At 52.8% G+C, this 12364-nt stretch overlaps 1 protein-coding gene across 2 annotated transcripts; it reads left to right on the top strand.

The window, feature by feature from the left end:
• The first annotated feature begins 236 nt into the window (after positions 1 to 236).
• On the top strand, positions 237 to 11979 carry SMIM22 (small integral membrane protein 22). Of its 2 annotated transcripts, none has more exons than XM_074965570.1 (4): positions 237 to 372; positions 5664 to 5835; positions 8438 to 8520; positions 9386 to 11979. In XM_074965570.1, exons 2-4 carry the CDS (start codon positions 5700 to 5702, stop codon positions 9431 to 9433), a joined length of 267 nt encoding a protein of 88 aa, XP_074821671.1. In that variant the 5' UTR covers positions 237 to 372; positions 5664 to 5699; the 3' UTR covers positions 9434 to 11979. The 2 variants fall into 2 exon arrangements, with proteins under 2 accessions (XP_074821671.1, XP_074821672.1); XM_074965571.1 differs by lacking the exon at positions 237 to 372 and adding an exon at positions 540 to 611.
• The last annotated feature ends 385 nt before the right edge of the window (positions 11980 to 12364 follow it).

Raw genomic sequence — 12364 nt, 5'->3', positions numbered from 1 at the left:
TCTGACAGAACAGAGCCTGGTGTTTTCAAACAACCCACAAGCCACTGCTCCCAGCACCATGGCATAAGGGTTTCTGAAGCCCCGGGCCAACGGGATCTCCATGAAAGCTCTGCCAACAGCAGCCCTCAGCAGGTGGATGCTGCCAGGACAAAGCAAAACAAGCAGCCTACGCTATCCCCTCCCCCGCAAGCCTTTCCTTCCCCAAACGGGGAGGACACTGGAGGTGTGTCTGCCGCTCCTTGGACTCAGGTGGATGCCAATCAACATCCTTGTGCAGCAGGCACCAGAAGGAACCAGGAAGTGGAGGCCAGGGAGCGCAGCTTACTGCAGAGGGGAGATCGGCTGGAAGAAGCGCTCGGAAAGGGTCCCAAGGTAAACACTCCTCTCAGGAAGCTGCCCCTTTGGGGGGGTGGGGAGGTATTTGCCCCGGGGGATCATGCTGCTCAGCCAGGGCTACAGTTCTGGGTCTGTCTCAGAGGCGAGTTTGGGGAACTGAAGTTACTTCCTCATTCTGGGAGCTCTCTGCTCAGCAGGAGCCAGCTCCCGCAGCCAGCTCTGGGGTTGCAGATCCTCGGGAATTAAGGGCCAGGGCCAGCCAAGAGGCCGCGGAGGTGAGCCCAGGGATAGGGTCAAGGCTGGTCTGAGGGCGGCTGCTGAGAGGGCTGGGGCTGCTAAAGGGAAATCCTGACGCTGCAAAGAAAAGGAAATGAAGGAACCTCTTCCAGGGTGGGAGCCACTGCAGGGCCCAGTGGGGAGGAAGTGCCAGGGGGGTTGCAGTAGCCAGGGCCTCAGAGCGTGGTGGGATTGCGGGGTGCTCATAGCTGTACGGCGCTCTGTCCCTGGGGAATTAGGAACCCCGGGCAGGATCTCACTGCTCCAAGGAGCTTCTGCTGCCACAGGCCTTTGGGTCAGGAGTAGCGTTACCATATTTGAACATTCAAAAAAGAGGACGCTCCACGGGGAGGGGTATTTGCTTGCACGCCCCCCCACCCCAACTCCACCCCTTCCCCGCCCCTATTCCAACCCCTTCCCCAAAGTCCCCACCCCAACTCCACCCCCTCCCTGCCTCATTGGACCCCTTCCCCAAATCCCGGCCCCAGCCCCGCTTCCTCCCCTGAGTGTGCTGCATTTCCTCTCCTCCCCCCTCCCTCCCAGCCGCACGAAACAGCTGTCTCATGGCGCACGCGCTGGGAGCTGGGGGGAAAAAAAGGGCACTCTCTCGAGTGATCAGCATTTACTCTTTCCTGAATGATCAACTCTTCTTTGGGGAAAAATAATAATGGCAAAATCCCGGACTTTTTAGATATTTAAAAATTCCTTCCGGACGGCGATTTAAGAACCAAAAAGCAGGACATGTCCAGGAAAATATGGACATATGGTAACCCTAGTCAGGAGCCCCAGCCCTGAGGTGCCCACAAGCAGGGGCCACATCCAAAAATGTGCCAGGCTGACTAGCTGGGCGCCCATAAGTGGAGCCGCTCAAACCCTCCTTGTCTGTCCTCTGCTTCCCGCAGGGATCTGGCTCCCTGACCTGGCAGCTAGGCCTCATGGCAGTGGTTGTGGCAGGTGGGCCACCCCGTGGCCAGACGGGAAGGACGTCCCCTCTCATGGGGGGCCTGGGTGGTTGGCTGGTAAGGGAACCAGTGCTCTTTTGGCAGGCAGGTCTCCCCTGACTGGTGGTCTCCCCAGGGATGGGAGGTCTCCCTTGGCAGGAGGAGCCGGGCTTCAGGCTCCCTCATCATTCTGGCTTGGGACACCCCAGCCCAGCAGTGCGTGAGCAAGCTTCGGTGGCGAGAGAGGTGCGCAGCAGTGCCTGCAGGACGCCCAGCTGCAGCAGCTGGAGCCCAGCCCCTTCTGGAACAGCCCCAGGGAAGGGAGATGGGGTGTCCCTTACGCACTGCCAGTGATGCTGGCTGGGGACGAAGGAGGGGTGACCCCGTGCGGTCACAATGGTAATGCACTGATAGCAGCAGCTGCTTGGTCCCAGCCTCCCAGAGGGCTGGAAATGCTGCTAAGCAGGGCTGGCCGGGGGTCTTTGGCTGGGCCTGAGAACCAACTACCCCCCTGCCTGCAAACCTGATTGCTGACCTCCACCCCCTGCTGCAGACAGGGCTGGGCTGAGGGGAGGGCCGGTGAAATGGTTCGGGGGGGGACCACCCCAAACTGTGTGTGTATATGGGGGATCTTTAGATTCCCCCACTCCTCTCTGCTCAGCTGCTGGCTGCGGAAGCAGAACCCAGCGGCTGTTTCCTTTCTGCCATCACAGTCAGTCATGTTTTCAAGGAACTTCCCAAGGAAAAAGGGCTAGAGACTGAATTATTTGTACCTGCAAGCTGAGATTCTCTTTCATGGAACCAAAGGCTGGGCCTCCTAACAGAGGGCTCGTGCAGCTCCCCCAGGCTCATCAGCATACAGAAAGAGCATTCACTTCCCCTGTGCTGAAATGCAGCCTCCTCTGGAGTGGAACTCTGGCTCTCTCTCACGGCAGCACCATGCAACCATGCTAGAAGGGGAAGCAAGTGCTACCCTGCAAGCTTTCAGCAGGGAGGATAGAACCACACTCTGCTTGTACTTTGAGCCTCACAGCAGCTGGGCAATGCCAGAAGCAGTTTCACTTGGCACAGACGTATGTATTTGTCACCGACACGTAGGGCCTCTGGCTTTCAGCAGCTGCACGTGATCTGGAATGCACTCTGTGCTAGGTTTATTTCTGGTGCCTCTTAGCTCTCATTACCATCTGAAAGTGACTAGGGCAGTGACTTCAAACACACAGGCCAGAGCTGGCCTCTCGGACGTGTTCATGGGGCAGCAGGGCATAGTCCAGATTCAGCACCCATTTATAGATGTATAAAAAATATTCTAGCCCTCCTGGTTGTAACATTCATTGTGCAGACAATGAGGCAGCGGTGAACTGATGCAGTGCTGTCTTCCTGAGTCTGCAAGCAGCCTGAAGCAATGTCTCAGTTTCACCTACAGCAGGAGTGTGTTTTTGTCATCAGCATGTATGGTGTTTGCTCTGGAGCGTAATGATGACACTTTACATGTCAGCATTTGCTAATTCACTGCTGATCATTGTAGCAGCTGGAAAAGGGGAAGGAGTGGGAGGGGAGCTCAGGGGGTTGGGGGGAATTGGATGTTATGGCTAGAAGAGGAGTGCAGAGGGGGACAGACACAAAGACAGGGCAGGGGGAGAGGGAGAGAAAGGGGAAAGGAAGAGATACAAAGGGCAGAAATAACAGTGATCCTGATGGCGGCCATATTTCCCACTGAGTGATGCTGACTATCCTGGGTAGTCTTTGTGGCACCCTCCCTCCGTTATTGGTGGTGCTCTGCTGTGGATTGAGGCGTGCTATGGAATCCTAGATTAGTACCTCTGCCCTCTCCAATTAATCAACATGACAAGCCTGGACGAGGGGTGCCAAAACCTGTGAGCCTGTTTTCAATCAAGGCTAGCTTTGCAAGAGAAAGGGCTAGGCGTGGAGAGCCCCTGGCCAGCAGCTCCCAGGAGCTGTGGGAAATTGGCCACTGCTGCTGGTTTGGAGGAAAGTCCGCAGTCAGGTCCTGTCCCTACATTCAGCAGGGGGTTCAGTCTGAATTGGAAGCAGAGAGCCAGGCTGCACGGGGTTTGCTGTCACAGGCAAACTAGGAACTAACCCTCCTACTCCCGTCACTGACATTCTGCTACCTTAAGGCATTGCCCTGGGATGGGAAAGGTGCCATTTTCCTCAGCCACGTCCATGCACTTAAAGCGCATGGCTTTAACACAGTGTCTGACGAACCAACGTAAGAGAGGAAACATTCACAGTAACTACATATTTGCACGTATCTATATACACATCCACATCACCCTAGTTTCTGAACACCTCGCATCATCCGTGGGCGATAGGTCAGCATTGCCCTCTTTTTACAAGTGGGAAAACTAAGGCACAGACCGATCTAGGACTTGCCCAAGGTCACACAGGGAGGCTGTGGCAGAGCCTCAGTTCAGTGTTTAATCACTAGCCCAGCGCTGTTCTTCTGCTCTCCAGACTTCCTCTCTACTATCCATAGTTTCCAGTGGGCACCATACCCCTTTAAGCTTTGTTATCTCTGGATTCCCCCTCTGGCTCAGGACAGATCCCTGATAAAGGACAGAGCAGGAGACTTTCACGAGTTGGAATCGGTGTGAAAATGGTTTCTTTCCCCGCAATACATTGTAGGTCAGTAACTAAACAGAACAGGGACTGGCCTGGCCCACGAAGGGTGGTTTGCTATTTGGTGTGTTTCTAGCAGGTCATGCCTCCCACTAGAGAGAATGCAGCTCTGGTGTCAGGCTGCAGCCTTGGGAACTACGGGGGCTTGTTTGAGACTCGCTGGGCATATCCCTAAGAAATCCGGGCAGCTTTCCCAAACTGCACCACATGGCTTTCCCTGCATGACATTGGCAGAGCAGAGAAGGATTCCTTGCTACTATCCCTCATGCTTCCACACCCCCTTAGCGTGAGAACACAGGTACTGCAGGGGATCAGCCCAGCGCTGTGGAATCAATAGTATTTCCGTTTAGCAATGGGGCAGCTTCCAGGATGCAAAATAGCCAGCTTTTTGGTTCAGGTTGGGAAATATGAATGACTGCATCTTTGTTTCTCATGCTGCAGGCTGCCTGGGTCTCTAGCACACTGCTCCCATGCTGCTGCAAACATTATAATGGAGTGTGTGTGAGAAATTCCTTCCAGGCTCCTTATCCTACGCACCGCCAAGGGAGCCACTACCCTGTGAGCTCCGGCTGGGCTCAGCTTTACTCAGGCCTTGCGAAGTTAGAAGAGTTTGTTTGCTTTCACAGAGCTGCTCCTGCATCTTTAACTGGCCTGACTGGCATTGTTTGAAATGTTGTGTTGTGCTCCCAGCTCTGGCTGGCTGGAGGGAACCAGCAGGCATTTGGTAAACAGTGCTGAGGTTTCTACAGGCTGTTCTGTGCAGGTTCTTAGAACATATCTGTCACTGCGGCATCTGAGTGTCTTTCAGAGCAAGCTGGTTTACAGATGGGGAAACCGAGGCACAAAAAGACAAGTGACTTGTGTAAGGTCACACAGTAAGTTCATAGCAGAGCTGGAACTAGAACCCAGCTCTCCTGACTCCTCCTGGGACATTCTAACCCACATATGATAAAGGGATGGCTAGGTATTGTTAAACTGCAACAGGAGTGTCTTCTGTGGGGAGGGGTGTCACACCAGCATGACAGTCTGCTTCTAGGCAGGTTATGGTGCAACTTCCTTGTGTGGCCAAGGCCTCAGACATTCCGCAGCTCCTGCTGTGATCTGTTACTTGTTAACCCTCTGTGCCCACCCAGCACCACTTCACCCTGGTTAGCCCCCCCTCCCCACTCCAGGGGCTGGAACTCCACAAGCAGAACACACTAGCCCCTTCCCGCCCTGGAGCAGTAGGATCAGTGGCCTGTGGGATGGGGAAGCAAGCCCCAACTACGGCAGTCATCTTGTATGCAGCACCTATGGCCCCCTGTATCAAAGGGAACCAGCAGCCAATATGGGTAAAGCCCACTGCAGCCAGAGCTAGGGACAAGGCGATCGTGTCTCTCAATGATATTCCAGCATCTGGGGACGGGGAGGCCATTCAGTTGGGGTGAAAAGGTTATTAGCGGCACCAATCCACCCTCTCTCCCTTTGTAGATCAGACCACAAGGGAAACTCTGAAAGAAACCAAATATGGGATCTGAAGGGCAAAACTTGGGAGAGGAGTTCAGCAACCAGATCAATGACGTCCTGAGCAGACTCGCAACCAAACAGATGTTCCAGTCAGACTGGGACATTGCTGCCTTCGCCATCTTCTTCATCTTCATTGGTAAGTGTGGGGCCAAGCAACGGGCATAGGATTAGGAGCCCACGGCCTGGGGCTGCTCTCTATTCCCAGACAGGGCAGATGAGATACATGTGGGTGTGCTGCAAACCCAGCCCCACCATCCAATGCTTATCTGTGCAGGGTCTGTAGGGCTGCTCTAAACTTGTCTAGAGATGCTGGGCACAAGCATCTGGAACTACTGCAGTGGGCGCCTCCAGCAAATTCCAAAGTCTTTGGGGGCAAAGATGGTCTGTAATGTGTGCAGCTTCTAGCCCAACTGGACTAGGGGCCCGTAGGTGCTACCACTGTACAAACAGTAAGACAATCCATCCACTTGAAGGTCAGAGGGAACCATCAGATCATCCAATTTGATCTCCTGTAGATCACAGCCAGAGACCTCTACCTCTGTTTGAGCTAGGGAGATCTGTTAGAAAGACCTGCACTGTTCATTTAAAGACTTACATGATGGAGAATCCACCACATCCCTAGGTAAGTTGGCCCAGTGGCTCATCACCCTTACGGTTAAAAATCTGCACCTTATTTCTAGTCTGAATTTGTCTCACTTTAGCTTCCAGCCATTGGGTCGTCATCTGCCTATGACATTAAAAAGTTCCTACCTCCACCAAAGGAAGCGCTGTGTCTGGAGATCCGGCCACCAGACTGATTTAAAACATGGTCTGTGCTGGGGAGTAGATAGAAGGGAAGCAGTTTTTAAAACACTGGCCAAACTGTGCTGCTGTAACCCCCGGTGAGTGTTTGTCACAGGTCCCCAGTCAGCAGAGGAAGTGAGTCTGTTACAGCACAGTTAGGAACCTTTAACTCAAGGTGCAGCAGCTTGTACGTTTAGTGCTGCAGGTCTCCAGTTCAGTTCCTGGTATGTTGGCCAAGATAGCAGCCAGCAGACTACAGTTCACGCAAGTCCATCTGCGTAGCATCATTGAGGAACGCAGTTAGAACAAGTGTTGATCCCAAGTCCAAGTTGTATTTTAGCCCCGAGAGGACCAACATGATGCCAAAGCCTCAGCATTTGTGTGACCGTATAGCAATGCGTACAAGTACGTACCCTCTGCTGACACCTGCGTTACTCCTAGGTGCTGATGAACCATTCAGGGCTAGAAAGGGGAGGAGTGACAGGAGGGAGATGCTCCAGCTCATCACTTGGCTGGCCACAGCTGTGTTTAAACTTACTCCTCCTGGTTTTTTCTCTGTCCAGTGTAGACAGAAATTCCCCCTCCCCCACCTCATAGCGCCATGGTGTGAAGCTATCACAGGGATGGTTTATTGCATGATTCTCAGCAAAACTAAAAGGCCTGTGAGTATGGCCAGAGAAACCGTGCTAGGGATTATCCTGCTTATGGCTGTTGCTAGCATGGCTGTAACACAGAGGACAAGGCTGTGGGGCAGGGCTCACAGAGGGACAGTGCTGTTATTAAGAATGAATTAAATCTCCAGGCATCATTTCCTTATGCTGTTCCCCTCTGAGGAATAATGCTTGGAAATACGGCCCATGAGATTCACCTGAAAGCCATGACAGATGTCATTAGCAGAGCCGGGGAACCCAGTGCATGCCGTGCACCCACACCTTCAATCATGCAGGCTGTGCGTTGTGCAGATGGACAGATGAATGAGTTTGAAGGACGTGGAACCCAGGCAAACACAATCAAGACCTAGGGTCTCAGTGATCAAAACCCTGAAACAGGTTGACACAAACCTGGGGGAGAGGTGAGAGAGAGGTGTGCAGGGAGCTGCATTCAGCCAGCACCAGAGCAGATCATGGGTTTGCAAAGGGCTCCCCAAAGGTCTGCTCTGGGAGGAATGGGTGGGAATTATGGCCTGAGGGCCTAACCTCACAGCATGTGTTTATATCAGCAGTTTCAACTTTTAGGTGCCAGTTTAAACTGGTTTAATTAAACAGGTGTAAAAGGCTGGATGGGCACTCTTAATCTGGTTTAAACCGGGCTTAGTTCATGTTAGTTTACATCAGTTAGGAACTGGTTTAAGGTAAACCGAAACAAGCCACCTCTTGAACCCCAATAAGAGTGTCCACACAGGAGCTTAACTAAACTGGTGTAGCTGTGTGTGTAGGCCAGGCTGTACCTGGCTCCCGGAGATGTTGGATTCACGCCTGGCCCTCTCTGCCAATGGCTGTTTTCCTGGTCCTCCATCACTTACTGAGGGGGGTTGAGGAACCCTGGAGATGACGACTGCCTTGGTTAGTGATCTAGAGTCCAAGGATTCCACATCTCCTGTCTCTAGCAATGCGCAGTGGCTTTAACTATGCTTAGGGCTCACAATTCAGCAGCTGCTGTGCACAGGGCATGCTGCCAGCTGAGTGACTCAGCAGCATTAGGGAGCATGCAAGGGTCAGTGAGGTGACAAGGTAAGGAGGAGGCATTCGTGCTGCTGCTCAGAGTATTGCACCAGTCCCAGAAAGGCACCTGAAATGGGCACGTACATTTGATCCTGCCAGAGGCTTGGAGAGAGACTATGAGACACAGGTCCGATTGACTCTCTAGAAGGTGCAGTCACTGCTGGTGCCCTGACAGATGTGCTAGCAGCATGGGAAGGGACCTTAAGTGGACATGATTGCTTGATTCTCCCCCAGGTACTGTGCTGTTGATGGTTCTCCTGGCTCTGATCCATTGCTGCTGCTGCTGCGACTGTGACTCCCGGGGATCACACAAGAAGGTAAAAAAAAAAAAAGTTTGTCTCTTGAGGAGTCCGCTCCCGTGCCTGGCGTTCTGGCACTGGACTCAGGCAGCCAGCTGTCCCACTGCTTATGGCAGAGAGACAGGGCTCGGCTCCTCTGCTCTCCTGGATTGGAAGTGTTGCATATTCAATTAGCCTTCCCCCCAGCAAACCCCAGCCAGGCTGGGGAGGAGCAGCCCCCCCCAGGGTTTAAGCACAGCTCAGTCTTGAGGCACAGACAGGACTGAGTCATGCTACAGCCTTGGCATGTCACCTGGCCCTGTCCCATCTGTGCTACGTGGTGGACTTGGGTGGTAAAGGGGCACCTGGGGGTTCTTCACCTTTTGGCTGGGGGAAAGCTGTCTAACCACGGCAGTTGCTGGGGTGGTTCCTGCAGCTTTCTCTGACTGGGGTGGGAAGGAATTTCTTTCCGTGACCTGCGATTTTCACAGTGCGGTGTGGACAGAAGGGAGGGTGGCCTTATGTTTAAGGGGTTGATCTGGGACGCAAGTTCCATTTCTGGACAAGTCGCTTAGTCGCTGTGTGCCTCGGTTCCCCACCTGCAAAATGGAGACACTTCCCAACCCTGCAGGGGAGCTGTAATGCATTAAGGACTAGGAGATGTGCAGACGCAATATGGTGATGGGGGGCCATAAAGGACTGAACAGACACCACCTCCCGTCAAATGGTTCTCAGACAAGAAATCCCTGTCCCTGATCATAGTTTCTAGGCCCAACCAAGCTAAACTGGATTCAAACTGTAGCGTGGGCAGAGCCTGGGAGATGAACCCTGCTCCCATCACGTGGTAACTAGAACGTAGACATGTTCTTCCTTTTCACTTTTTTTTTTTTTAAACCACAATTAGGTCCCCAGAAAGAAAGTGGGCATTGATAACAAGGCCATGGAGCCATAGCCCCGCCTCCTCCTTGGACAGACAGATTCTGGAGCCAATGGGAAAAAGACTCTTCTTTGCTTGCTTCTTTCCGCTACACAGCAATCAACTGCAGATCGGACTGTTTGTGTTAATCTTGAGTGCTGGCCTAGTGGGGCCCTGGCCTCACAGCACTGCGCTGCACTGGCTCCAGCACTTGTTCTTCCTTCTCTGTGCACAAAGGATGAAGATTAAAAGGAACTCCTACGATGCTGAATAAGGATAGCATCTACAGCGATCTCACATTGTACAATTAGAGCCACTGGTCCTCAAAACTACAGGGCAGAAGTTGCTCATCAGCCTAGGGTCAGCGGAGGAAGTCTGCCTCCTTGTGGTAGAGTACTGTACATAACAGGGAGTTTATACCTTCCAAGGTCACTACTGGCATCAGGGATTGCAACTAGATAGGCCATTGGGCCGGTCCTGAAAGGCAGCTCCTGTGTGTGTAGTCACTAATTAAAACAGTGCCTCCAGGGACTCTTCCAGGTGCCTGAAAACATCCCTTGCTGGCACCCATCATCTGACACTTCCAGAGTCTGGAAAGGAACATGCCCCAGACCAGAACTGACCATATGGGAAGGAACAGCTCCCCAGAAAGCCCATCCTGGCTTAGCTGAAGACAGTGGAGGCGAATGTCTTAGCCGCACTTTCCTATAGAGCCCCCATTCACACAGGCTCTTGGGTCCTTTTGGCAGCAGCCAAGGAGTTAAATTGCTACCTGCACAGTCCCTGATAGCCAAGAGAACCGTCCATAGAACCAGTTGAAGGAGAACAGGCTCAGGGGAGGAAGCACGTCTTGTGCACTGACATGCTGCTGTCTCCATTGATTCAGCAGAAGGAAGACAGAGCTCTGTAGAACACCACTGAACTAGGGCAGTGCTGGCGCAGGCCTGATGCTCGGAGAGCCCTGTGTCTGTGTCTGTAATGGCAAGGCCAGTCCCCAGCCAGGGGCACTGGGCTCTAGATCAGGGGGCTCAGGAAAGCCCAAAGAGTCATTTCTTTCCTGCGTAGCTGGTTTTACACAGAACTCAGTGGATGTAATGCATGGTCAGTAGCCTTCTGCTGAGTCCTAGGGAGCCAGCAAGCACAACCCATTAGCCAGTGACCCTGTCCAGCTCCCTGAGACACCACTTTGTTCAGCAGCTAGGGGAAGGGTTAGAACTCATCACCGTCTCCCTCTGGGAAGTGTACCTCAGGGCTGGGTTAAGTCAGCCTCTCTGCTGTCTGAGACACTGACTCCCCACAGCAGGCCAAGGCAAATAAGAGAGTAACTCGGGCAGTGGCTTGGAAGCCATGGAAAGTGAGGGGGCCTGAGCACTCCAGCTCTGAACAAAGTGCCTGTCACGGCCTGGCCTCTGCCACTCCCACCCCTCTCTGGTGCTCAGGAACATCCTGAGCATGGCATTCAGGAACAGGCCTCACTTACCCACTAGACTAAGTTTAGACAGGAGCTTGCCTGGCACTGCAAAGGGAAGCCAGAGTCACAGACAGCCTTGCTCTTCTGACTCCTCCGTGAAGCCCTCTAAATAAGAAGTGTTCAGAGAGCACATGGGACTTCAAAGGGACCTGTGCTTCTATTCAGTCCGGACATGTTCTCCTTCATCACAGTACAGTCTGTACGTACGCACCCATTGGCCTCTGCACACCCCTGCAGAGCCTTATTCCATATGGCATAATCTCTGCATTGCAGTGGTATTACACTCTGCCTAGGGAGTGTGTCTAAAAGTGAAGGCCCACAAGGTACATGGCTTCATCTTCCCCAGCCCCTTTCGCACTTGCTTTGGCTCAGAGGTGAGCGACACACACAGAAGAAAGGCCTCTTCTCTTTGTGGGCTCGATCCTGTGGTCAGTGAGACCACTGACTTCAGTGGCAGCTGGAGCAGACCCCCCTTCTGCCCAGCAGGTTTGCTCTCAGACCCAGCTAGCAGCAGGGCACGCTGGAAATACAGGCGTCCCTTTGGTTGGAACATTTATCGATTTCAGCAGCTCTTCTGGCTGAGCAGCTCGACTCCCTGGCCACTGACTGGTACGTTATAACCCTGTGCTTTGTGCGCTAATTAGAGTCAAGCAGAGGGAGTGTCACACCCTTCCTGCTGGTCAGCTGCTCCAGGGTTTGTGACTGTCTTCTCCCACCCAGCTCTCCGTTTACTCTATGCTCATAGGGTTCACAGGGCTAGTGGCTCAGGGAACCTGAAGGGAGAGTGTTGGGGTCAGTTCAATTAACATTCCAAACAATGTCCTTTGGGGTTTCCCACTGACTTGTATGTTCATAAAACTTTCTAATTTCATCTCTGAATCCAGGAAGAGAGACTCATGATTATAAATAAAAAGCACATGATGGAGATCAGCTAGCCAGGCGTTTTTGTACATTAAACCCCTTGGATACTTTTGTATGTGAGCAGGTACATATGTATACACATAGCATGGGCCCTGGGGTATTCATTTGGCTGGCAGTCTGTCCCTGTTCTATGGGTAATGCTTGACTAACTGCTGAGTCTGAGATGCACACAACATGCATCAAATAAATGCCTGTCACTGCTTTACATTCCTCTGCCTGGTGATCATCATTCTAAGACCAATTCATGGCGCTGCTCTAGGCACTCCTGCTAGCCCAACTGTGTCACTGGTGCATGATTCTAGTGCCAGCTAGAATGCCACTGCTAAGAACTTCCTCCTTAACTTCCCCCACCAGTTAAGGCTGCTAACTTCTCCCACCAGCAGCCTTCCCAAGGTCAATTAGAAAGCTAGCAGGCTGGGCTCTACTGCTCAGTGCCCATGGAGACTGTAACCTTGCCAGTTTCCATGCAGCAAGGACCCAGCTGCTAGGACTATATTGTGAACTATCTAGGAGCAGTGAACCAGAACTGCAGCCCACCGTGGTTCAGAGACCCTTCCCTGCATACACAATGAGGA

This window comes from Natator depressus, chromosome 10, assembly GCF_965152275.1.
Source record: "Natator depressus isolate rNatDep1 chromosome 10, rNatDep2.hap1, whole genome shotgun sequence".
In the NCBI taxonomy this organism is placed as follows: domain Eukaryota; kingdom Metazoa; phylum Chordata; order Testudines; family Cheloniidae; genus Natator; species Natator depressus.
The sequence above is the reverse complement of the archived record's forward strand: the minus strand, read 5'-3'. Positions and strand labels throughout refer to the sequence as shown.